Below are 27962 nucleotides of genomic sequence, written 5' to 3' on the forward strand. Positions count from 1 at the left end.
CGCCCGCCACCCCCCTGCCACATTTCCTGGATGTTCTGATCAAGTGTCGCTTTGCCGTTGTTGAGGTTGTTGTGTCACTACAGATTCAAGACACTACTTGACAATCAGACGGCAGCCACACTCCTGCCACATTTCCTGGATGTTCTGATCAAGTGTCGCTTTGCCGTTGGTGAGGTTGTTGTGGTTGAGGTTGTGGCCAGGGCATGAATGCCATTGGAGGTCGTGGCTGCTGGGCTCCATAGGTAGCTGCTTGATCAACTGGATTACCCATGATCATCCCTGGAGGTCCCACAGGATGTTGAGGAACATAATAGTATGGGAGATCAGCTGGAGAGCCAACAGGAATAGTTGATTTAGTGACCCCAAGACCCTCCTCTTTCAACTCATCTCTTGGAATAATATCAACCAAGAAATCAAAAACATCAGTCCTGGAAATTGCAGCTGCAATATCATTCTTTTGTAGTGTCCTCCTTTTGTTCTCTTCTGTGTGGATCCAAGACCGCAGAGTGAGCTCCAAGATGAACATTTCACATGCTTTGGCAAAAATAACAGGAGCCTCTGCTGAAATCATTCGTACATCTTCATCAGCTTTCATTATCTTCTTAATCCGAGCAAGTGGAAGGCTATGGTTCTTGAAGTCAGTCGTTTGTTCAATTTCTTGCATTTGGTTAGTCCAGAACATCTGAAGCTGCTGTTGCTGGTGGAAATGTTGGGCTTGCTGGTAGGTAAGCTGGTGGGGTGAATTAGAGAAGGTGGCTGGAGGCTGAGTTTGGGAAGGAATGGCTATGGAAGGAGTCCCAGAAGCCACCATTGGAGCAGTTTGGTAGGGAGTAGAAGCATAGGCTACCTGACCTGCACTAGCTGCTACTCCCATTACTGGTTGCTGCTGCTGCTGGGACTGTTGCTGTTGAGTTTGTTCTGATTGGTCCATGGTTGCTTGTAGAGTTTGTTTTGCCCTATTTCTAGGTATCTCTCGTCAGAATACTATAAAGGCAAAACAAAAAAGAATGCATACTCAGGACTACTCACAAACTCAGAAATGTTGATGAGAAGCCAAAAACATGTCAGAAAAGGTTAAACTTCTAAAAGATAATTCCTGCAATCAGACTGCCCGCCAACAGAATCTGAAGCCCATTTAAAATATTTCAAAATGTCTGATTTTTACAGAAATGAAGGAAAAACAGAAGTGATTAGATTAATAAAATCCCCAAGAGTCAATCTCATAATTGGTGAAATAAGTAAATATTAATAATGACAAATTTCATATTCAGATTGGATCTCCTCAAACTTCCAACAGGAATATGATACCACATTAATAATTGATCATACAGGTTCTCTCTCCTTGCACAGAAATTGGCGACTCACAGTTAAGGATTCTATGGCACAACAACCTGACGTAGATGAATTATTTGGATTCCCTATCCATCATTTGTCTTCTGATGGTGCAAGCATCCATCCATCCTTGCCACTGAACATATCTGGTTATGCTTTTGCACCACAGATTTGTGTGCATGTGTATGTGGGCAACAAGACTATAAGCAAGTCCTTAGTCCTTCTTTGCTTGTTTCACTATTCTATATCTAGTATATTGCTAGATAGTTGAGTTAATGAATACACATGATATAGAACCTTCTCCTAAGGGTGGTTAGTAGCATTACAACCCCAGTTCCAATCCTTAATTAACTAAATCATCCATCCAATTACCTACAAGTGTGCAGGAATCAACATTCATCTTAAACTTCAATACATGTATGAGAGTAGTACCTCACTTTGGAATACATGAGCATACAGTTTGGTGGTGTACCCTCCAAGTTTAATTGTAACAGCATAACCATTTTTTTTCTAGCTTCACTGCTGTGACATATATAAATCATCCAGAAAAGATTAATCATGATAAGACACCTTTACTTAAAATTAGGTTTTCTTAATAAAATCAATCAATGGCTTCCTCTATTATCATAAATATAAATGTTTTGAAGCCAGGTCTCTCTGCGTGATATAATTTCAAATCCTATCACTTTTGCACTACCTTAAAGAATGTCGGGCTTTGCATTGTCATGTTTACTTCATAAGATTTCAAGACAAGTACACCCCCAGAATTAATACATGGAAAAAATTCAACAACATATGCACTTTTTGCTGCCCTCTCAATTTTGGGGTCCATCCAAATCCTTACCCCCCTAGTAAATCATTATCTAGGGTGAGCTATTCCCTTCTACTGATGAAATATGTAGACACAGTATATCAAAGGCCATCACCCAGCTAATGTTCCATGAAAAAATGAGAGCCTAGTGAGGAAATTGAGTCTTACCCTTCAGCATGTTTGCATGAAGTCACTGCTCTAAGAAATTGAACCATAACATTCTTATGGTTGCAAATTCATGACTTCTACCATTGCAGCAAAAAATTGGCCCCATAAAGATGCATGCAACCAAACAACAAAATAAATCATGATAAAACCAAAAATAATGCATGCCATCTAACAAAATAAATTTTGTACAAGTCTCGCGATACAGAGAAACTGAAAACTTGAAAATTCTGAATATCTAAATATATAAAAGAAAGAAATTGCAACTCCGATCAAGACAGACATAACTTCAATGACCTCTGATTCGGTTAAATCAACAATTTTACTCTTTCTTAAAACACCTCAAACCTCATTCATAGATCATGAGTTGGGAAATTAACACAAGCACGACACATGCATGGACTGAACCAAACAAATAAACATATCAGAACAACTCCGAAGAAGGAAGAATTCCAGAAAATCAACAAAAACCAAACACATCAACCTCATTCATCAAAGAATCTCAACCAACACACTTGCTTAAGATTCACTAGACAAATCACAAATATCCCTTCAATTTTTCACCACTAAACCATCAACAATCAAGGAATACTCACCACTTACTTGGAACTAAAAAAAAAAAAAAAACTCATGCATGTCATACTGTTAATTGTTTGGCAGCATAGAAAGTGAAAGAAAATGCAATAAAAGACAGAAACTTTATGTTCTGTTAGAAATACAAAACATACTAAAAATCGAAACTTTCCTTCCAAATATCTCAACTTTACTCACCAACCAAGCAGAAACTTAGATACAGCACATACTTATGCCAGAAAAATCAGTAATTCAAGATAAATAAAAAGAAACCATTAATTAAAATCTTAACAAGAACATACCCATCAAATCTTTTAGCTGAATCTTCTTTGAGAGATCAAAAACCTATGAGAGGGGTTTTTTTAGAGAGAGAAAGGGAGTGAAGTTAAAAAGGAGGGAGCTTTTGAAAGTGTAGAAGAGAGACTTCTAGGAGTCTGAATGTTGAGCCACGTGTTCGTCAATGAGAGTTCTGACTATCACAGAGGACTTTTTAAGTCACACGTGGCTGAATATTAGTGAGTGTTTCATAAGTGAGAGGTGCTCAAGTGAATTACTGTGACTCTTAAGAAACAGACAGCGCACGCTGTCATGGTATTTTTGTAATAGGAAGAAATTGTGAGGGTGTTCAGGGAAATCTAAGGTGTAACGTCACGCGGAGAGCGCGTGCCAATTAGTGGTGGAAGCCTGGAAGGGAAGAAGACGATCGACTATATTGTCTTTCACATGGTAAAAAGGAGGATTCGCTTGATATCGGTGATGTTGGTTATTTAGTTAATATAAAAGCAAATTAATTAATCTAAATAAAAATCAACCTAAAATTTATAAAAATTCATTGACTAAAAAACGAGACTCAAGATTTAACAAAAAAAAATAAAAAGAAAGAGATAAATAATGTCGCAGGAGAAATAAACGAGAAAAAAATAAAAATAAGTTATCGGGGATATATTAAAAATTTATTTTTTATACCTTCAATATTATTAGAAAGATATCAAATAAATAATTATAACTATACATTGAAAAATCATCAAACAAGATTAACTCTAAATCAATCCTAAAAAACTTTAATCAATTACAAACTCATTTGATAATCTTTTAATGTATAGTTAGAATCATTTTATTAAGATTTTCTAATGATATTAGATATGTCAAAAGCAGAGTTTTAACATATTTTCAGTGACCCATTATTTTATTCTTTCTCCTTTCATATCAATTCATCTCTTCTTTTTTTTCTTAACCATTAAATCTTGAAACTTATCTGTTAATTATTGGATATTCATAAACTTTTATACATGTTAAATACTCTGGAGTAATTACTCTGGAGAAGATATAGATTTTAAAATAATTATGATTTAAATAGTAATTGTGAACATATGTTTTATTTTTTTAATATTTTTCTAACATGTATTATTTTTTAAATTTTTTTTTTATCAAGATGGGTTTAGTATAATAAAAGACCCAAAAAAAGTAAAATGAAGAATCTACTTAGAAGCTCATTAAGGGTCGAATTCCACCTCACATGACCTTATATTAGCTAGTCAAATATCCAAAAATTTATTTAAAAATATATATCCAAATGTATCTAATAAGTTGGTTTCACTAAAAAACAAAAAAAATAATGTAAACAAAATCTAAAAATATGATGGAATAAAATAAATAAATAAATAAATATTCATTAAATTATCTAAAATAACGTTTTATGGATTAAAACTTTGAGGCAAGACAATTTGTATTCCTTGCAAAGAATCATGTTTTTGGGCATGGATTAGGAATGATCAATGAGTGAATTGTGAAAAAATTAAAGAAATAATATACTTCTCTTTGAACGGGTATTTTGAGCAAATTAATGTGAATAATTCTGAAATTTTTATTCAAATTAACATGAAATTAGTGTTCAATTATGTTATATAATGAAACAAATAATAACATAAAGAATTAATTAAAAAAATTGAAACTAAATTGGTATTTGATGTGCTACCCAAATCAATTGCCTTTTAAAATTCTTAAATGATTCTACTGATATAAAAAACAGTAAAGTTAATTGTTGTCTAATTTAATCAATCAAATTGATTGTTCATTTGACTGATCATTAGAAACATCAATGAAAACTTTAGATTAAGATTACTTGACTAGGTGAGTTAAATAAACACATTAATATTTTTTTTGTATTTATTAGTATAATAATAATTTATTTATTTAATTATATATATATATTAATTTTTAATTTAGATTTTTATTAAAAAGTTTGTGCATATACATTTAAAAACAATATTATTCGATCTACAATCAAACACGAGTAAAATAACTAGTTTATCTAATTTCATTATCTTTATAAATTACCGCGGCTCATCTCTTTTCACAAAATGAATTACTTTCTTCTTCTTCTTCTTCTTCTTCTTCTTCTTCTTCTTTTCTTGGAAGTCCATATCTCCAATTATTATTTTCCTGTTTTTGTTTTCTTAATCTTTTGCTGTATCATCTTGCAATAAAAGAGAGCTCCATGCATTTTCTACTCTCAGAATTTCCAGGATCATAAAAGGCGCTCTGCTTTGTTATGTTGGCAATCGAGCGCGTGCTCTTCACCTTGATATTTTAGCAATGGAGAACATGGAGGAAAACCCCGTGGTGTTCACTATAGAATTGTGATGATTTGTTTTGAATATAAAGAGATCCGACATCCACAAAGCACGTGCTTTCCACCTTGCTTGTGTTTTTTCAAGGGCCCGGCCTGAAAACCTGACGCGACAGTCACCGGCACAAGTCAAGCAACAAGACCTGTCTATAAGCCCGGCTTTAAACCATCCTGGTTGTATAGTTATCAAACAAAAAAAAAAGATTTTTGGATAGAAGAAAAATTTTATTTTAAAAAATAAATATTTACCTGATTTTTTTAGATACATCAATCAAGATCTTTTTTTTCTAGTTTTTCATTTTATTTGTAATTTGATCTTTTTTTTTTCTAGTTTTTCATTTTATTTGTACTAATTCAGCTACCAGATCAACCCATTAATATGATTTGAGTTTAATAACTGTGCCTGATTTATAATCATAACTCCATATATAAAAATAACCAATAATTATATAAAATTTTATAAATAATTATACATTAGTTTTCAGTTAAAACAACAAGCTTTATGTGATCTTTTACTAATTAAATTAAAGATGTTCAGGGTAGTGTGTGCTTATAAATTATATATGAATTTATTATTGTTTTATAAATTATATATGATTTGATAAATTACAATAACATAATACATAATATTCGGTTTTGAACATTTCTTAGTGAAATATTACTAAATTTACTTAGCTAAATAAACGCAATGTCTTGAACTATTTAGTCTTTTATTTAAATTAAAACAATAGTACTCATATAGTTTTCTATCTAATAATAGATACCATTTTATAAATAAAATTTATCAAATTGTTATTTGTATTCTCCATTCTTATCACTTTTTATTACATTTATTTTTTTATTAAATTAATTTTCAACTTCATTCTTTTATGTTTAAACATTTCAAGAGCTTTTCTTGAATAATGAACTTTTTGTTAAAAGCTTTTCAAAATATTTTTACACCATTAAAATTGAACCATACACATAATGTAATGTATTATTTAAATTCATTATTTGTCAACTTTAATATTTTCCCTAGAAGAACTTAACCAAGTTTAAGGTGGGTATATAAATCAACATTTTATGTTATTACTATTTAAAGTTCAATCTATTAAACTTTTTAGGTTTCTCATTATACACTACAAAAAGTGATAGTGAAATCATTACTATTGAAGTAATACTTAATGAAGAAATATTAGTTGGAAAAATCAATTCTTGAGTTAAAAATATGATATAAATTATAAAAAATAATAGCCAATAATATCTATAAATAAATATTTTAGCTCTACAACAAGAAAGTAAAATAATATAAAGTTTGAAATAAAGAAACTTGATAAACAAAAAATATTTAATTTATATAAGATAAAAAAATAAACACTTTTATTTATTTTAGTTTAAATTAAACATATATTATGTCAAAACATTATGGTTAAACAAGAAAGACAAAATGCATTATTATACCAACAAGTTTATAAGTAACATATATAAACTAAACAAACATATAAATATGGTTTATAAAAGCTTAGTTCATGAAATATATATATCATGCAATAACTCAAAGAGATTCAAATAAATTACATGAATTATGATTTTAGAAGATAAATTATAACTTTAAAACAAAGATTTATAACAACTTTACAAAATTAAATAAAAAATAATGTTATAAATTAACTAAAAGGTTATATAATAAAACATATAGTATTGAAATAAAACTATATGTGAGAATATAGCTAATTAAATAAAAGCTAAATTATAATCTAAATTTAAAGATGCTGGAATCTTTTTAAAAACAATCTATATAATTATATTTTTAACTTGATAAGCTAAATAAAGTATAATATATAAAATAAAACCTTAAGATTATAGGTCAAAGTTTGTAAATATATTAGACTAGTATGTAAATATTTTTAATTTATCATAACAAGAATATAGTTAAAAAATAATTAATATGACATGGTAGCTTATCATCTTAAAGCCATGTTAAACAAAAGACGTCTCAGAAAAAACTAGAATTTATATATATTTAAATCTATACACTTTAAAAAAACATGTTTAAATTAATTATGCTTAAATTAAAACAAGAAAAACACTTTCTTGTTAAAGCTTTTTAAAGTAATAAATTTTAAGAATTCTTTGTTCTTAAAGTTTGGTTGCTCCTCCTTGTACAACTAGAATTTATATAATATGCCTCTCAAGATTTTAATAACACCATCTTAATTTAAATACATTTATAAACCAACATTTTTTAACCAAATAATATGAAACCAAAACACATCTCATTAATATAAATCTAAATTTTAGATTTAAGAGGAAAATTATAGCATTAAAAGAAATGAAAACATTAAAAATAAGGTGAGAAAGAATGAAAAAAGCTGAAAACTTCAAGTTTTTCACCCCTTTTTACAACAAATCTTTGGATATTTGTTGAGTGTCTTTTGGGACGTTCTCCTTGACAAAAGAATTTCTTCCCTATCGCTTCCTTGAGATTAATCACTATTCTTGAAAGAAGAAAGATAACCATCACTCGCATCACATAATTGGAAATAAATAAAGAAAAAATTACATGAGTTGAAATGAATTAAAGAAAAGGTGTTGATGTATATGAAAACAAAAAAGCCAGAGTCTTTCTTCATATCGTTTTGCATACCCAGTGTTGTTTATGCAGTTATATACAAGAACAAACGATGCAGTAGTGAGTTTTTAGTTTTGTTTAAACATCGATTCTTAGTATTCTTTTAACTTATAAAGTAGATATTTCCAGAATCTGATAATTTACAGTGTCATATGAACTCACAGGGAAGGAAAAAATCAGTATTATGCTATGCCTTCTACTGATATATTGATCTCAAGTTACATGTGAAATTAAGATACGAAACATAAGTGATATTCTAATGAGAAGTTTTGAAGAACACTTGAAGTGTTAGCTGTTTGGGAAGAAAGGCACCCTGTGCATACATTTCTTACCATATGTCGACATGGATGTTTTGTTTTGGATGCTACAGTTCATGAAAAAGAAGAGGGAGACTGCGTTTATCATGCAGAATGTCTCCCTTCTTAGAAGAGGGGGACTGCGTTTATCATGCAGAATGTCTCCCTAATGTGTGACACAGCACTTGTGCTTTATGACGAATTAGGATGTATGTACTGTACAAGGCAAATGCACAACTGCTACATTACATGGGGTTTCGTTGGATGGAAGCTTAATGATGGAACAATTTCCTTTCACTATCTCTTCAGTTATTGCTCTCTGCATGATTACTACCATATATATGCCTGTTGTTTTGCTATTTCTCTCGTGTTTGTCTTCTTCAAGATGATTTCTCTTTCAAGAAGTTATGCAAAGACAACAATAATAGAGCTTTAACACAAGGAATTTGCTTGCTTCTTGCTCATTCCTCAGGTATACCATATTTGCTATTCATATTTAAAACAAAAAAGGTTCAAGCATTCGAAGAAAGCACCGTAGCTTTTCTTTCAAATCAAAATCTTAATATGGTTTGTTGGTTTATCAAAATAATCCAAGTTACTCCAGATACTTTGCGGATAACCTATAACAACCAACCATCTACCCAAATGCAAGGAATTGATGATTTACAGTGTCATATGAACTCGTAAGGAAAGCAAAAACCAGTCTTTGCTATGCCTTGTACTGTTATATACTCATCCATGGCTGACGTTGTTTTATCTGCGCATTCAAAGAGAGGTGGCTTCCAGTGAATTTTTGACCTGGCTGTAATTTTTCAATCATGTACCTTTACTATATATTTCCATCTATAGACACACTCACGAACACACAACACTTGCCCTAAATTTCTTGATGGCCTTTCTTGATAAGATTTTCATTATAAAAAAAAAAAAAAAATCGTGTTTGTGTATATAGATTTTTTTTAGTATCCGCATTCAACTTAGTACATTGAGGAGCAACTTTTCTTACCAAACCTCACCTATATTTCCTGGAAGCTTTTATCATTTGCTGCCACAGTTTCTGCCTGAATATTGAACCTAACATTAACCAAGTAATCAAGGTTCGGCGTACCTAGTTTCCCTCGGCATTGTTTACATTTAATTTTTTAGTAGCGTGATGTTACATTTTACTTGCGGCCCAAATGAATTGCAACTTTATGTGGTCCTCACCATCTTCAGTTTAATTAGAGCAAGTAGCCTCGTACCTGTTGTTTTGATGCTTGGTGTTCAAATCATGAAATCCATATAACATCATTTTTTTTCTTATTATACATACAATTAAAATCATAATTGTGAGGAAATTACTATTTTACCATATCCAAATATAATGCGAATTACAATAATAATTTATAGTGTATTTTTCTTTTTCTTTTTTTTGCAGCTTTTCCTTTTTTTAGTTTATTTTTTCTTCTTATTTTTTTCAAAATTACTTTCCTTTTTTTTTTTCCCACTTTCCTCTTTTTTTGGTTTATTTATTTTTAAAAATTATTTTTATTGATTTGTTTATTTATTTTTAAAAATTATCTTTATTGATTTTATTTTTTAAATATTGAGCCGGTTAAAAATTTTCCTTTGTAATTTTTTTAAAAAAATATTGTGGATTGCTATGGTATTTTTCACATAGTTTTTCTATTTTATTTTATTTATTTTTAAAAAATTTTATTTGTCAATTTTATTTTTTTAAATTGAGCTAATTAAGAATTTAGTTTTTTTAATTTTTTTCTTTAAAAGATTTAATTTCTATAGTGTTTCTTCGCATGGTTTTTTTTTGTTTTTGTTTTTTTATGATTTTGTTTGAAATTATTTTTTTTATTTTATTTTTTAATATTGAGTTAGTTAAAAATTACAGTTACAATATATGAGGAAAACAATGTAACTTTCCTTGTAAATTATTGTGGATTGCAATAATATTTTTTTACATATGATTTTTTTCTGTTTTGTTATGTTTTTTCCTAAAATTATCTTTTTCAATTTTATTTTAATAATGTTTTTTTACATATGATTTTTTTCTATTTTGTTATGTTTTTTTCTAAAATTATCTTTTTCAATTTTATTTTTTAAATACTAAGCTGATTAAGAATTGCAATTACAAGTAAATACAAGTTTTTTTTCCAGAAAACACTATGGATTGATATAGTTTTTCCTCATATAATTTTTTTTATTTTCTTTTGTGTTTCCTTTTTTTGTAATATTTTTTTTTAAATTATCTTCGTCAATTTTATTTTTTTAATATTAAGCTGGTTAGAATTTAACTTTTTAATAAAGTTTAATCATGTGTGGGAAAGCACTTTAACTTTCCTCACAAAACATTATCGAGAATTACAATTATAAGTCATTATAAATAAGACTAAATCATCAGGGGAAGCACTATAGCTTTCATCACAAAACACTGTGAATTGCTACAATGTTTTCAACATGATTTTTTTTTCATTTTTTTGTGTTTTTTTTGTATTTCTTTTCTAAATTTGTTTCTGACGATTTGATTTTTTAATATTAAGCTGATTGAGAATTTAACTTTATAATTTTTTCTTTAAAACACTATGAATTGTTGCAATTTTTTCCCATATGATTTTTTTCAAAATTATCTTTGTCATTGTTTTTTAATATTGAGTTAGTTAAGAATTATAATTACAATAAAATTAAATCATGTGGGGAAAGCGCTATAGTTTTTCTCACAAAACACTATAGATTGCTACAATATTTCTCTAAATAGTTTTTTATCTTATTTTATTGGGGAAAACATTGTAGTTTTCCTCATAAAATACTGTTAATTGTTGCAATGTTTTTCCTCATGAATGTTTTTCCCTTCCAAAATTATCTTTGTTGGTTTTTTTTAATATTAAATTGGTAGAAAATTTAACTTTGTAATTTTTTTTGCTTTTTATTAATAGAAAAAGTTAAATCATGTAGCGAAAGCATTGTATCTTTCCTTTCAAAACACTGTGGATTGCTACAAATCATTTTGTTCAGTTTCTAAGTTTTTTTTACTACCAACATAACTTCATTTTCTGTCATGAAATATTAGCTTCATTTTATCTTTAGTTTTTATTATTTATCTAACGCTGGTTCACAATTATAATATTATCAAATATATTTGTTTTATAACCTCGCGGCAGCACGCAGGCATGCCATCTCATACATATCTAATAAAAAATGGTTTTTGTTATATTTATTATTTAGTTTGTTAATTTGATATTTAATTTAGTTAATAATTCTAGAGAGTTAAAAGTTTTTCAATTTAATAAAATTTGAGTTGAGTTTTCTTTATATAAAAACTATATCCAAAATTTTATCCCACTTAAAAAAAACTTGTAAAGAACCACAATAACTAAACTCAATAAATTCTCACATTTTATAATCACAATTAAGTCTAAAAATATAAATAAAAAAATATTTATACATATAAGATTAATCTCAAATACTTCAATAATATAATTTTTTAGTGATTGAAATCTCAATTTTTAAGGTGTTTGTAAGGAGGAAATAACAAGTATTTAATGGGGTTTTTAGAAAGATAAGGGTTGAGATAGCGTTGGTTTGGAAAGAGAGAGAGGGTTGCTGTGTTTATTTGTTTTTTAACATGAAAAAATATTTAAATTTCACAATATTTTACTTGTTTGAAGCGTAACAAGAAAAAAATATGTAATTTTACTAAATTAATTTTTAAACGGTTTTGTCCAGCCAAAACTCTTAAATTACTGTGCTAACTTAAAAAAATAAAAAATTATCTGAATTAAATGGTATCAAAAGCAAACAAAAGTTAAAACAACACACAACTTTAGGAACTGAAAAAATAATGAAATAGATTCAAAACCACCTTGTAATGTCTCACTTTTTGTTGGCCGTCCAGAGAGACTTGTGAGAGGTGACAAACATGACAGCCATGCAAGAAAAGAGCTCCAATCCTCATTGGGGCGACCGGCCCCCCCACAAAAGGTGTTGCTTTCTTCAAGGCCGGCAATGCAAAGCAAATTGTAGAGAAGTCATTGGTCCATTCCAAATTTTTCATTTCATACCTAACGATAAAATTCAATGCAGGTTGTCGCGCAGCTCCTCCCAGCGTCCCTTTCTTTCATCCTCACCGAATTCCATTGGATTCTTTAATTTATGATAAACAACTCCCCCTTTCATCTACACAGTACTAATCTTTGGTGATGTTGATTTACGAAGCTGAATTATATTATATTATATTTTTACTTGTGTACACAGGCGCTAGCTTCTTCTTTTTCTCCCCTCTGTTGAATAGGAATAGGCTCACTTGCTACGCCAAAGCCAAACTTAAGGAGTTAACAGCTTTAACTTTGTGATCAATAGCATCTGCCAAACCGGCTTCCTCGTTTCCTATCATTGATTTTCAACGTGGCCTCATAAGCCATGCACTCCTTTTCTGTTGGCAGTTGAGCTCCTTTTAACTTTTGTGTAGTCAATACTCTTGTCGCTTTCTCTCGCGGCTCAGTTTTTGATGGAACAAAAAAACAAAAAAAAACCCATCATCATGTCATTAGATCCTAAGATATCTATTTATTCAACATATAGTTTAGAGAATTAGGAACCACCGTATTTATGCTTTGCCATTAGCCTCCAACGTCTGTTTAACCCTTGGCCATATCGTTCCCTTCAGCTGAGATCCTTCAAGAAGCAATGGAAGGCATGAATGACTGGCTCTCCTTCTCCATGCACGAGAGTCTCAACCATGACCTTGCCATTAGAAGGTTTTGTCCTGCTAGAATGGAACTGGAACAAGGAGAAGAGTGCTGGGAGGAGATCACATTCAGTGAGATTGAACTTCTTTCTCCTGATGATGACAGCACTAGCCCTCCTCACATGGCTGATTCTGAGGTGGATGAATTGGTTGATAGCTTTATTAACTTGGATCAAGACGGTGAAAAGGATGACAAGTCCTTTAAGAAGAACCAGGATTTCAATCACCTCCAAGATGATCATATAGAGGCATTTTCCATGGTGAATGATGTTTTTCAAGACGTTCCAAAGATGAATGTAGGAAGTGATGAATTGGAGATGAGCAGCTCTTTCGAAGGTCTTGAAGCTGTTTCTGATATGGAGCCTAGAGTGGAAGAGATGATTCAGGGTGTAGATCAAGGCCTTCATTTGGTACACTTGTTGTTGGCCTGTGCTGAGGCTCTGGGCTGCAGAGACACACGGCTAGCAGAAACAATGCTTAGCCAAATTTGGCCTTCAGTTAGTCCATGGGGTGATTCTTTGCAGAGGGTTTCTTATTGCTTCGCTATGGGATTGAAAAGTAGATTATCACATCTTAATAATGTGAATGCACATGGGACATTCACAATTGGGGGTGCTATGGATAGATCATTGATCGTTAGGGCAGAGAAAATGGAAGCTTTTCAACTTCTTCATCAAGCAACTCCGTATATCGCTTTTGGTTTCATGGCTGCAAATGAAGCTATATGTCAGGCAGCACAAGAAAAGGACTCTTTGCATATCATTGATCTAGGAATGGAGCACGCCCTTCAGTGGCCTTCTTTGATGAGAACTCTAGCTTCAAGGCCTGAAGGCCCTCCGAAACTCCGAATCACAGGATTGATAGATGGTCATAATCTGTTAGAGCATGAAGCTAGCATGAAAGAACTTGCCGAGGAAGCTAGCTCATTAGGCATCCGTTTGGAATTTAACTTGGTTTCAGAGCCAGTTTCGCCATCGCTTTTAACCACTGAGAATCTTAGCTTGAGAGAAGGGGAGGCATTATTTGTGAATAGCATAATGCACTTGCACAAGTTTGTGAAAGAGAGTAGAGGCTCTCTCAAGGCAATCCTCCAAGCAATAAAGAATTTAAATCCGACATTGCTTACCGTGGTAGAACAAGACGCAAACCACAATGGTCCCTTCTTTCTTGGAAGATTTATTGAATCTCTTCATTACTACTCTGCCATTTTTGATTCCCTTGAAGCTAGTCTTCCGAGAAATAGCCCACAGAGGATAAAGATGGAAAAGGTTCAATTTTCTACGGAGATTTGCAATATCATAGCTTATGAAGGTTCTAACAGGATTGAGAGACATGAAAGAGCAGATCAATGGAGAAGGCAATTATCCCGAGCAGGGTTTCAAGTAATGGGGTTGAAATGCATGAGCCAAGCTAGAATGATGCTCTCTGTTTATGGCATTGATGGTTACACTTTAGCCACCGAAAAGGGTTGTCTCCTCCTTGGATGGAAAGGCCGGCCTATCATGCTAGCATCTGCATGGCAAGTGCACAACCTTTCTTCCTCCTAATGCCTGCCGAGGTTTTGCTGCTTTATATAGTATTAACATTTAGATAATAAAGCGGATTTGCTGCTTTAATGATGTCCAGATATTCATTTAGATAATAAAGTGGATTTGCTGCTTTAATGATGATCCAGATATTCCCGAAACGATTCAGCCCATTTTTCTCACAGAAGTTTTGCATTTTCTTGAATTGTGTTATCATTGCAATACGGATCATTCTAGTTCACATTTTTAGATGGTGACTGGTACCTTCGAGTCAAGACTCAGGATTGATTAGGTGATAGTGTAAATCTACAGCAGCTCGTATATTGGAACCTTATAAATTACAGATGCTGTTTCTTCACAAATAAATGACTGCTCTTTCATGAGCTTCTAACATTCTGGTTTCATTGGATCCATGCGGGGAAGTACAGAGCCTATCAGTCAGAGCAAGCAACCAACGGTAACAACCCATTTGAGACGCAAAGACGGGAAAAAACCTTGGAATTCCTTTTCTGAGTATAGAATTCAATGACTATGTAACAGTCTGGAATAGCTGAAATAAAACAATACTCATCACATTACTGTAAGAGAATCTACTCCCATCTCAAAAACATTATGGAAGCCGATTTCTCCTTTCTAACACGATACAAGTCTCTCTATTGAGCGTAGACTTCAAGGAATCGATTTAGGATGACACAAATCAGGGGAAGGCGATAACTAGAAATTGTGAAACCACTACTTTGATGCCTTGTTTCCGTGTCCTTTGCCTTGGCTAGCAGCTGCTGACATTATGCGCAAACGACTGGCAATTTCTGTGAAGGAAGGCCTAACTCCAGGATTTGGGGCCCAGCACTGCTCCATTAGTATTCCCCATTCAGAATCACAATAACTTGGAATAGTTGGTCTCAGCGTGTTGTTTACAATCCCCCCTACACACCAGGATAGATACTCACATAAATGTCGACAGCATAGACTATAAATGCAACTGACATCAACTGTACACGACATGACAGAGGAGTAGATTTAATGTACAATTGCAGCAAATAATGTAAATAGTTATTCTGATTTCCAGAGGTTAGTTTGAAATCTAGAAGTGAAATTAGCCCATTGGCATCGAACCTTCAAAGTCTTGATACCATTACGGAACTATACTCAATTCAGAACAGGAAACACGAGTCTATTATTACAGAATAAAAAAAAAAAACCCCAACATCGACTGATTTTTCAAGAAATTTTTCTTTGCAACACCTATTGTTCCTTTTTAAATTATCCCACCATTACTTCCTGAAATAATTATGAATCACATGCATGCATCCATTTAGTGCAACAAATCTATGAGAATTGAAAGACAAATTCAATCGTATACTAGCATAGTCCAGCAGCATTTTCGGTAACTGCAGTTTCACAATGGTGCTGCAATCTTGGGATTCAGGCACAACCCAAAGAAGATATATGTCATTTGCACACAATCATGCATGAACAACACACAAAAGAATCGTGTACAAAACTCATACCTATAATCGCACCATAGTGCATGTTGGCATAGGGCTCCTCACCAGTGAGAATTTCCCAAAGGACAATTCCAAAAGAGAACACGTCAACCTGTGATCAATTAGAGATTAGAAACTGATCATAAGGGACATTAAACAACAAGGACTACAAATGATGGGAAAAGAAAAGAAGGAAGAGAAAAAAACCCCTGCATGAACCAAGTTCCATATCTGTCAAATATAAGGCAGCATGTGCAGGACGAAATTTTTTAAACCTAAACCAGCTTAGAAACTTTTCACAAACTAGAAGAAACAAAATGTAGATATTCAGATAAAGTTTTCCACCACCAAATGCAACAAATGAATTGAAAATTCAGTCATGTCAGTTACAAATTTAGCCGAGGTGTAAATGGGACAAAAATCTATATCAACTCTACAACATTACAATCTTTTTCAGACAGTTAATTTCAAGATGGAAGCCTTTACCTTTTCTGAAACCTTATTACTGCTTCCATTTAGAAGCTCGGGGGCCATCCATGGTAGAGTTCCCCTTACACCTCCAGAAACCAAAGTATTTCGTTTGATTTTTGACAGGCCAAAATCACCAACCTGGAACATCCATTCATAAGAATGTTTTATAATAAGTACTCAATCATTCGATGCAATCAGTTTTTTTGTTCATACTACTAGAACTTACCTTGCAGATTGGTCGTTGGGGATCTTTCAAGTTTACAAGCAAGTTGTCACATTTCAAATCAAAATGTACAATATTCTTTGAATGCAGATATTCCATTCCAAAAGCAGCATCCATAGCGATGAGAAGTCTCTTGCGACGATCTAGATACCTGCAAGTTAATATTTAATGAAATAATAAACAGGAGAAGACAAAACAATCGACTGCCTGTGCATGAAATTGCAAATTAGCAGGCATATGCCAAACTGGAATTCAGAGAAATGCAAGAGTGCACAACATACCTATCCTTGCGAAGTAAAACATTTCTAAGAGAACCATCAACCATGTACTCTGTTACAGTAGCTAATGTCCCCCCATGTCCGTCTTGAACTACACCATAAAATGCAACAACATTTGGATGGTGGAGCTTTGAAAGGATGCCAGCTTCCCGCCAAAACTCCAAGGTCTGATGAAGCCAGTGAAAATAGATTATTTAACATCAAGCTAAGAAAGCATTTAAGAAGATAAAGGAAACTAGAAGCCAATGTACTTGTTGAATACTAATGAAGCCTTATTGAATTGGCCTCCTCTTTTTTCTATAAATCAATGACGGCTACGGGATAAAATTGGACATGTTGAAGATTCTGAAGTAATTAAGGCAGATTTAAAACTCATTTGTAGGGAGTAGAAACAGAAAGTCAGATATCCTTTCCTATAAATCAAAAACTATCAATAATACCTATTTATGTGTAGCTAATAGCTGTTCTAATATAGATATGTAGATGCTGTATATATTAAAGAATTCATTCCAAAATAAAGGGAGAAGTCAGAATTTAAAACTCTTCATATGGAATCAGAGCCTAAACCGAGCCGGTTTTTTTCCTAAGCCTATCTCTCTCTAAATCTAGGATTTCCCCTCCTCTCTTCCCATTTTTCCTGACAATTCTAGTCACTTGCTCTAGCAAACCTGTCTGGATAAAAAAAAAAACACGTCTGAAAACATTACAAAAGAAACCCAAATATCAGGGGAATTCCAGAGTTTACAATCATCCTACCGATTGAATGGAAGAAACTATCTAAAATGGTCACAGATAGTAAAACCCTTTCTCAAAGGAAAGGGAAAGATTAATCATTTGATGGACAATCCTCCTAGTCTAGAAGACCCAAAGTTTACACTTTGGGATGAAGACAACTCCATGATTATGTCATGGCAATGGAACTCTATTATGCCAAAAGTCTGTGGGCCTTATATGTTTCTAGTTACAGCAAAAGACATATAGGATGCAGTGAGACAGACCTACTCTAAAGTGAAGGATGCTGCGTCAATTTATAAAAATAAGACGAAGCTTTCAATGACCAAATAAGGTAATATCATGGTTATTGAATATTACAATACTATGAAAAATTTCTGGTTGGAATTGGACTATTATCAGGATTTTAGGATGCAGTGTAGTGATGATGCTGTGATTTTAAAGAATTATGTAGAAAGAGAAAGGATCTTTGAATTTCTTGCAGGATTCAACATAGAATTTGATCAAATACAAGTCCAAATACTTGGAAAGGAATCTCTGTCCTCACTCAATGAGGTATTCTCAGTAACAAAGGCTGAAGAAGGAAGGAGAATTGTGATGCTTGAGATCCCAAATACTAAAGATTCTGCTATGATGATAACTAATAGCAGAAACAAAAATGATGCCATGAATGGTGCAAAAGTGGTGAAGACTGAAGGGAGAAAATTCTTTAAAGATGATCAATTTTATAACTATTGCAAGAAAACAGGTCTTACAAAGGAGACCTGCTGGAAATTCCATGGAAAAACACCAAGGATGGGATGTAATGGAGGATACAAATGGAACCATTTAAGAGGACATGCACTCTTAACAAATTCAGAAGAGGCAGCACATAAGTCCAGCACCCTAGAGGTGAGAGGATTCAACAAAGATGAGATTGAACGCCAAAGAACCTTACTCAATACAATGGAGAAACCATCTGGATCATGCTCTCTTGCTCAAAATGGTAAAATTCCAATTTCTCATGTCTTTAGTGCCTCAAACAAGAACCATTACAGCATCTGGGTCATTGACTCAAGTGCAATAGACCATAAGACTTATTTCGCAAGTGCCTTCACATCATATCAACCCTATCTTACGAGTAAGAAAATCACAGTGGCTGATGAATCTCTAACCACAGTTGCACGCCAGGGAACAATCCCTCTTAATCCTGTATTTACTCTTAAAGGAGCATTACATGTTCCCAATCTTATTGCAAATCTGTTGTCTATCTAAAAACTAATTAAAGACAAATTGTAGTGTAACTTTCTTCCTTGTTCACTGCATATTTCAAGACCTAGCTACAAGGAGGACAACTGGACAAGCTAGAGTCAAGGATGGGTTGTACATGCTTGGAGTGCAAAGCAGCAGTAGTAACTCCCCTTCTCTATCATTCATTTAAGTTAATTCTAATAAAACTCCCCTTCTCTATCATTCATTTAAGTTTATTCTAATAAAACTCCCCTTCTCTATCATTCATTTAAGTTAATTCTAATAAAACTCCCCTTCTCTATCATTCATTTCAGTTAATTCTAATAAAAATGATGTTTGGAATCATCATCATCGTTTAGGACATCTATCATTTAAGACTCTTGTGAACATGTTTCCATCTTTATTTAAAAATCTTGATGTTGAACAATTTCATTGTGCAATCTATGAATTTCCAAAGTAGTATAGAGTGTCTTTTCCTATAAGTGATTCAAGATTTGAGTCTCCATGTACTATAATTCACTCGGATATATGGGGTCCATATAACATTCCTAATATTTCAGGAGCAAAAGGTTTTGTAACATTTATTAATGATTGCACCCGAATGACTTAGGTTTACCTTTTTTAAAACAAATCTAATGTGAGTCATATCCTTCCAAACTTTACAAACATGATAAGGAATCAATTTGGGGTTAGCATTAAGGGTTTTAGAACTGATAATGCTAGGGACTCCTTTAATCAGATTTTAAAACCAAAGCAAGGTAATGAACTTTCTCATTCATCTTTAATTATTCCTGACCTTAATCAGCCAATTGTTATTAGAAAAGGAAGAAGAGAATGCACTAAGAATCTCTTATATCCTATAACTAATTTTATGTCATTTCAAAAGTTCTCACCATCACACAAAGCCTTTCTCTCAAAAATAAACACCATACCTATCCCGAAAACATTACATAAGGCTTTACGAAATGAGAATTGAAAAACCAACTACCATGAGAGAAGAGATGAATGCACTAGAGAGGAATCAAACATGGGAAATAGTTGAGTTACCAAAAGAGAAGAAAACAGTAGGGTGTAAGTGGGTTTATGCCCTGAAATATAAAGCTGATGGCAGCCTAGAAAGGTATAAAGCCAGGCTAGTTGCAAAAGAATTTACACAAACATTTAGGATAGACTATCAAGAGACATTTGCTCCAATTGCTAAGATGAACACCATTCAAATTCTGTTTCTTTATCTACTAATCTTGGATGGTGTATGCAGCAAAATGATGTTAAGAGTGCCTTCTTACATGGAGAATTGAAAGAAGAGGTTTATATGGATCCACCACCAGGATTCAATCACTCCCTTCTTCCCAACCAGGTTTGCAGACTAAAAAAGGCACTCTATGGCTTAAAACAGTCTCCTAGAGCCTAGTTTGAAAGGTTCACCAAAGCCATGGTTTCTATAGGATATCAGCAAAACCTAGAAGATCATACTTTGTTCATCAAAGATTCCATTTCAGGGGGGGTTACTATTCTGATTGTTTATGTTGATGACATTATAATAACAGGTGATAACTTTGTGGAAAGAGATAAGTTGAGAAAGATACTTTCAACAGAATTTGAAATCAAGGAATTGGGGAAGTTGAAATACTTTCTTCGCATAGAAGTGGCACATTCAGAAACGGGGATTTTTATCTCTCAACAAAAGTATATTCTTGACCTTCTAAAGGAAACAGGAATGACAGACTGCAATGAAACACCTATTGATCTAAAGCACAAACTTGAGAATGATGCGGAAGGAGCCACAACTGACAAGGGTCAATATCAAATGTTAGTTGGTAAGTTGATCCATTTAGCTCACACTCGTCCAAACATTGCTTATGCCATGAGTGTGGTGAGTCAATTTATGCACAACCTGAAAGAGTCACATCTCCAGGCAGTGTATAGACTCCTTAGATACTTGAAGTCTACTTCTGGAAAAGGAATTTTGTGTAAAAATCATGGGACTCTAAATTTTGAATGCTATACAGATACAGACTATGCTGGTATATTAACAGATAGAAGATCAACATCAGGTTATTGTACTCTGTTGGGAGGAAATCTTGTGACATGGAGAAGCAAAAAATAGAATGTTGTGTCAAGATCAAGTGCAGAAGCATAATTCAAATCAATGACACTAGGAATTTGTGAGTTACTATGGATGAAGATTATCCTAGAAGATTTAAGAATCAAGTGGGATGAATCAATGAAGTTGTACTGTGACAATAAAGCTACCACTGCAATAGAACACAATCCAGTGCAACATGATAGAACAAAACATATGGAAGTACACAAACATTTCATCAAAGAAAAGTTAGAAAGTGGATTGATATGCACTCCTTATATGCCTACCGGGAAACAACTTGCTGATATACTTACTAAAGGTGTTTAGAATCCTATGTTCAAAAACATTTTGGACAAGCTGGGAATGAAAGATCTCTTCCATCCAGCTTGAGAGGGAGTGTTGAAGATTCTTTAGTAATTAAGGCAGATTTAAAGCTGATTTGTGGGGAGTAAAAACAGAAAATCAGATATCTTTCTTATAAATCAGAAACTAGCAATAATACCTATTGATGTGTAGTTAATAGCTGTCCTAATATAGATCTGTAGATGCTGTATATATTCAAGAATTCATTCTGAAATAAAAGAAGATGTCAGAATTTAAGAACTCTCCATAGCACACAATTATTTTTAGGAAAAAAATTGAAAATGCATATCAAGAGTTGAGCAAAAGTTACCAGTCTCTCTTGCTCTGACGATCGACCTGTGAAACAGATCTTCTTTAGCCTCTTAATGGCAACATCAGTGCCCCTCCACTTTCCATGATACACAGTTCCAAAAGTGCCAGAACCCAATTCTCTCTGCTCTTCAAGATCTTCATTTTTTATTACCTGATATATCACCCGAAAAAGAGTAAAAAAGAATAAAATGGATGTTATTTTCAGGAAAAAAGTAAATTGAACTAATCTTAAAGCACAAGATGGAAGGTAGAAGCATGCGAAAGGAACACTAAATCCATATGTTCCTGCATGGTCGTCATATATGCATCACAAATGTAGAAAGGAGAGAAGGAAACTAATCAGAAAGCACATTGTACCCTCTCTCTAGGTTTGGTTACTTGTCATATTGTATTATAGATTGAATATTTTAAGCATGCGTGAGTAGAATTTCTTTCAAACACTAAAAACAGGACAGACAAACTTTGCATCATAATAAAGATGGGTAAATGTAACCAGTGCATACCTGCAAGGTATTGATATCAAAATCTCCCAGAGAAGGATCGCAAGGAGGAAGGCCATCATTCTTGTTATCCAACTTCCCATCCTATGAGCATCAGAGTGAAGTTCGGTTGGCATGCTAGGAAACAAGTTCTCAAATCAAATTACAATTGAGAAGACATACCTCATACTGTGAACCTGGAGACTGTAGGTTCTCCATCATAGCCTCAAACTGCATACTTTCCGTCTCCTTCAATTCAGAATGATCAAAATCAGACATCATTGTAGAATCAGCTCCTACCATTCCAGGTAAATTATTCTGATTGTCTTGGCCAAAAATAATTTGGGAATAATGACGGCCCACTGAATCTCCACCTTCTGCCAAATGTGTGAAATGATAAGATTTATGATCTATATTTGTAAGCAGAGATGAAGCAGTTAGATGATCCTGGTCAATAAGAGAAACATCTTTTTGAACAAACTCTTCCTTTGCCAGCTTCTGAAAATATGACCAGTGCTTTGGCTCATGATTTTCCATGTTTACACTCACACCAGCACCATCACTGTGTAGTGGAATAAGACCAGGGGTTTCCTCAGTAAATATCCCTTTTGAAAATATTTCAGAAATGAAATCACGAGGGAATCTATCATTTATATCGATTTGGATTTCTGCCTGCTTGGTGGCTGAAACAGTGACAGGGGGTATTCCTTCTGCAACAACTTTAGCTGAGCTATCTGTCCAAGAAAATGGCAGAAAATGTCCCAGACTGTCCTTATCAGAGACATCCCTGACTGTCATCTCATTCAAGTCATCTGGAACATCAGCTGTAGGATCCTTATGCTGCACAACACAAGTTATTTGGTGGACAGCCAGATGTCCAGATCCCACTTCTCCCTTTACATCAGCTGGGAGTTTCCTATGATTACCAGTGACCAAATCTGTCTCAAAGTCTTCCTTGAGAATCCTATCCCTGTTTGCAGAATCATTTTCATCAACATTCTTAGCAACTGCCTGCTTGAACCCAAAATCTGACACCTGTTCAGAATCAGGGAGCTTGTTATTCATCTGAGAACTGGCATCAGAAAGCTCTCTATGTTGTTGAAATTGAGCAACTCCATCATCTATGATTTGAGAGTCTGCACATGATGGTTTTGCAGTTGAAATGAAGTGTTCAGTTCGGGCAACCAAATTATTCTCATGCAAATTTTCCACTGATTCCAAAACTGGATTGTTCTCAGTGATGCCTGGATGTGAATGAGAAATGAGCAACTGAGAGCCAAGTGAATCATCAGACTTGGATAATCTGTTCAGTAACTCTGCTTGACCCCGGGGTATTCTCTCCGAATAATAAACCCTCTGAGGAGGTATTGATGGCTCAAGATAGCTCATGTCAACTGGATTTGAAGTAGAATCAGCATTTCCTGGACCAGATGCACCACTGGGTGTGGAGTGTTGATCATCTTCATGAGATTTAGGAACCTGCACTTGATTCACATCGTCAACAAAAGAAGAAACCTTCCTTGGTTCTTGGTGTTTCCCCTCATATTTTGATGGTATGGTACTTAGATCTCCTTCTGGCACAGCAGCTGGTACTGGTACTTCATCAACTGGAGCAGGGTAAATATTCTCTATTGCATGAGTTTTTCCCAAGTCAATCTTTTGCTGAACTAAACCAGCAGGTTTTGGATTCACCTCCTTTCCTGGCATCTGCGAATTCTTTTTCTGAAAGCTAATACATTGATGTCCTTCGTAAAAACCTGCTTCTTCATTCATATGCCCTTCAAGTTGCCTTGAATAAGGGATTTCTCCGAGAGGAGAGCTGTTAGAGGAATGATGGTGATAGTGCAATGGGAAATGCTTAGTGTCTCTATGATCCATCATCTGGTCATGATAAAATTGTGGATAGGTCTCGTAGGCATTGGAGGAACTTTGAAGAGTAGGCTGAGAAGAGTGGTAAGTGCCAACCAAAGGTGAAGCACTGACCCCAGCAGATGCAACACTGGTCGTCTCCCTGTCAATGTTTCCTGAAGAGCTTGCCAAACCATGCAGGGCTGATCCTCTTCTGCATCCCATGTCCATGCCATTGACAGCAACTACATACTGAATCTCAGAATCACCCTCTGCACTGCCCAGGCCCAGTTGAGCATCTTCCAAATCACTCATTGAAAACAGAAACAATCTGAGTTTTTGTGATCCTTCTCTATCTTCAATTTAACTCCATTCATCCATCAAATTCAGCAGATCCTCTTCACATGAAACAGAAACCAAGGCATCAAGATCTTCACCAGGAAGCTGATATTTTATGACACGAGCTTCGTAATATATTGCTAAAGCTTTCTGCTTAAAGTCATGCCAAGAAATGTCCCTTGCAATACACATAATGCGCTTTTCACCTCCAACATACCTCAGCTGTCCATCACTTGGCCGTGGTAGGATTTTACCACCAAAGCTGCAGAGAACTTTCATTTTCCCAGAGAAGCTATCGGAGGCTCCAGAGGAGGCATAGCCATGCAGAGCTCCATGGCTTTCATAACCAGATAAAGTTCTTGGTGCCAACTGAATTGATCCATTGTTGCTTCTCTCTTCATGTAAAGATGAGTCCATCCTCTCAAAGTCCTTTTGACCTCTCTCTACCATGGTTAGCATCGAAATATCTGAACCACTTTCAGACCCTGTATGACTAATGCCTAAAATACCTTTTAGTTCCAGATAACCAGTCACATAGTTGGGATCTCCAATAGCATTTGGAATGAGAGGCTTCTTAGGAATGACCCGATCACGCATAAATTCGAGAGCAAACTCCTCACCTGTCTGAATGGAATAGTTACGTACAGGTTTAACTTCTGGTGGTGGTACATTTAGGTCAGGAACTCTTGTATTGGAATTCCTGCTACTTGAAGGGTCTGAGGTATATGCCTGAGAAGTAGGCTCGGATATCTCATCTCTCGGATCCCCATAATTGTATTGATGTTGTTTATATATATCTGACTCTTCCATCACAACATTATTTAAACACTTCTCAACTTGACTCGAATCAAGCGGATTAAACCCAATGCCATCACCAAATACTCACAAAATCAGTCCATCAACTACATATCAGCACACAAACTTCGCTCACAACAAGGTTTATGATCACAATGATTTGCTAAATTTCCTGAAAAAAAGAACAGCAAACACATGCAAACGCGTCAAGAACCCTCAGATCTTCAGAAAAATGATACATTACAAGTAATAGAACAGAAATCCACACAGCAAGGCAAACAAAACAATTTTCAAACTGGGACTCATTCAAATCACATGCAGTCATCAAATATTATCAAAGTTAGGAGAATCCAACTGAACTTCAAACATAGATAAACACAATAAAACCTCCAAAAAGTTGCAGATAGAAGTGGTTACAAAGTAACCCATCCAGACTCAAAATTCAACCACCACCTCATAAAGTTAGAAACTACACAAACTTAAAGTGGTGATATGATATATCAGCATAAATTAACTATCCAAATTCCCAATAAAAAAAAATTCTAAATTAATTATCGACTAGCTCAAAATCTAACAAAAAAAAGAACAATTAAATAATTCACAAAAAAAACCCAAAACTTTATTTCTCTCAGATCAACAAGTAAAACCCAAAAAGAAATAATTAAAAAGAAAAGAAAAGAGCTTGCCTTATAACATAAATACCTGAAATATAAGGAGAAAGGGTCTCTAACTTAAAGCTTTGGCTTTTGCTTCAAGAGGGAGTGAGTCAAGGGTCTCTCTGCAAGAAAATAATTTTTATTTTTTAAAATTTAATTTTAATATCAACTGTCTAAAATAAAAAAAAATAAAAATATTTTTTTAACACTAAAACAAACATTTCCCTCCCCCCCCTCCCTGTTCTGGTCGGCCAGCTTCCGGGCACGTTGCGTATATTTCAGGATTCACATTTTGCTTCAGAAGCTTTTGATTACCTTTGAAGGAAAGAAGTGGGGAGTTCGATGGAAACATGAAAATCAAAGAAAGATACACGGAGAGATTTGGCTTTGACCTTAGAGTTTTAGAATCTTTTAGTTTAATCAAAGATTAATTATGTCATAATTTAATTCCGAAATACCACCTAAAGTCTTATAGTGCTTCTATACCTGGGCTACATATGGTCGGTCCATATCTATTACATAAGTATACATACAAGCCTAGTATTATTATACGACATAAACTCGTCAAAACTAGTGATGCATGGGGGTAAGATTACGTTTCAGAGCCGATTTAAGATGAATAAGAATCTTGATAAAACTACAAATAAGATTTTTTTCAAATATATATATATATATATATGTCTAACAAGTGGAGCCTTGAATAATTTTAATTTTATATTTGGAGTCTTTTGTTAAGTGAAAACAATTTTTATTTTATAAAGCATGATTAACAAATATATCTTATTTATTGTTAAAGTATTTTATTAGCATTAAATTATTTTTAAGTGACCTTTAACTTAAGCCGGCTCTACTTGACTTTCCTTGTCTCATGGAATTTGACCATGATGCTAAAGATTTAAACAAAATGAGGTCGGCTCCAATCCCTCTCATAGCCGAATTCAATGAGACGTGTTCACGTTTATTTGAATACAATAAAATACCTTTTATACATGGAAGTATTTGTTGGATTAATGAATTTAATAAAAATTATAAATAAATGTCGAAACAAAGTTTTCTGGAAGTAACTTTCTGTGGCAGTGTTTGGTGTGAGTTTTAGAGTTGTTGCCTTCCTCTGAAAAATAACTTGAAGTAAATTTCCTTGAAAAACATGTGAAGGCTAAATTGCCTCCCTCTTTATTTTGCTATCTCTCTAGAGGCTTCCTCTCTTTCTAAAATTAGATAATATAAGTAAATTTAACTTAATAGTTTAAATTTTTATATTAAATTAATTTTTTAATATGATATTAAAATTTTAATAATTAAGTAATCACGAGTTTAAATCTTATCATTTCTATTGATTTAATAAAAAATAAATATAAGATAATGTTATTTTATACAAATTTCAAGTTTAAAAAATTTTTATTTAATAAAAAATAATATAAATCATATCTTGAAATCTAATTTAATAATTTAAATTTTTAAATTAAATTAATTTTTTAACTCTTGAAAAATTCACACTCCAATTTAAGAGAATGAAAGTTAACATTGACCAAAACTATGCTATTTTGCATAATGAAGAGTGCACCAAATTTGCATTATTTTAGATAATTGTTTATAAAGTGAACGTTATATATATTGTTCTATAAGGTAAATGGTTACATTTGTTCTTATTAAGTGTTTTTATTCAAATTGGCAATATTATTTTTTTCATTTAAGAAAAAATAAGGATCGGTAGAAAAAGTTTTCACAATTGCTAAAAAACATTTTAATAGATAAAAAAATTCAAAATTACTTAAACAGAAACTAAGATACTCAATTGATTAAATATTGTGAGTGCAAGTGCTTAAATAGAAAAACAATAAAAGTTTAGGCATATAAAGAAAAATAATAATAAATTACAAGTATTTCATGTGCCATTATTCTAAAAAAAAATATGTATTAAATTAATTTCAACCCCAATTTACTTGATAGAAAGTTAATTATCATATCAACATTCTAATAACAAA

At 33.2% G+C, this 27962-nt stretch overlaps 3 protein-coding genes across 6 annotated transcripts in view; 1 reads left to right on the forward strand and 2 right to left on the reverse strand.

Annotated features, from left to right (window-relative positions):
• The window catches only part of LOC105123971 (nuclear transcription factor Y subunit C-2-like), a 5078-nt gene extending 1758 nt beyond the window's left edge, over positions 1-3320 (reverse strand). Inside the window, exons 1-3 of one of the 2 annotated variants that reach the window (XM_011023775.1) lie at positions 3184-3320; positions 1765-1854; positions 84-984 (exon numbers count right to left, since the gene is read on the reverse strand). In XM_011023775.1, the coding sequence (XP_011022077.1) occupies positions 149-931 (783 nt within the window). In that variant the 5' untranslated portion in view covers positions 932-984; positions 1765-1854; positions 3184-3320 and the 3' untranslated portion in view covers positions 84-148. Of the gene's footprint in view, positions 1-83; positions 985-1764; positions 1855-2311; positions 2389-3183 lie in introns of both variants that reach the window. The other variant, XM_011023773.1, reaches the window with a different exon arrangement.
• A 9412-nt stretch (positions 3321-12732) lies between these two features.
• On the forward strand, positions 12733-15043 carry LOC105123972 (DELLA protein RGL1-like). Of its 3 annotated transcripts, none has more exons than XM_011023777.1 (2): positions 12733-14745; positions 14794-15043. In XM_011023777.1, the coding sequence occupies exon 1, from the start codon at positions 13095-13097 to the stop codon at positions 14700-14702; it is 1608 nt and encodes a 535-aa protein (XP_011022079.1). In that variant the 5' UTR covers positions 12733-13094; the 3' UTR covers positions 14703-14745; positions 14794-15043. The 3 variants fall into 3 exon arrangements, with proteins under 3 accessions (XP_011022079.1, XP_011022080.1, XP_011022078.1); XM_011023778.1 differs by having other exon boundaries at positions 12733-14741; positions 14790-15043; XM_011023776.1 differs by having other exon boundaries at positions 12733-14738; positions 14787-15043.
• A 123-nt stretch (positions 15044-15166) lies between these two features.
• On the reverse strand, positions 15167-26107 carry LOC105123973 (uncharacterized). The gene is given in 9 exon segments (XM_011023779.1): positions 15167-15607; positions 16193-16280; positions 16655-16777; positions 16866-17013; positions 17144-17307; positions 21859-22011; positions 22364-22444; positions 22523-25493; positions 26008-26107. Coding segments are annotated over 8 exon segments (3765 nt in total). The 5' UTR covers positions 25337-25493; positions 26008-26107; the 3' UTR covers positions 15167-15413.
• Positions 26108-27962: the final 1855 nt, after the last annotated feature.

Source organism: Populus euphratica, unplaced genomic scaffold (assembly GCF_000495115.2).
Source record: "Populus euphratica unplaced genomic scaffold, PopEup_1.0 scaffold12.1, whole genome shotgun sequence".
NCBI classification, from domain to species: Eukaryota; Viridiplantae; Streptophyta; class Magnoliopsida; order Malpighiales; family Salicaceae; genus Populus; species Populus euphratica.

Coding starts and splice junctions, on each gene's coding strand:
- LOC105123972 (XM_011023777.1), top strand. CDS start 13,095: ATGGAAGGCATGAATGACTGGCTCTCCTTCTCCATGCACGAGAGTCTC.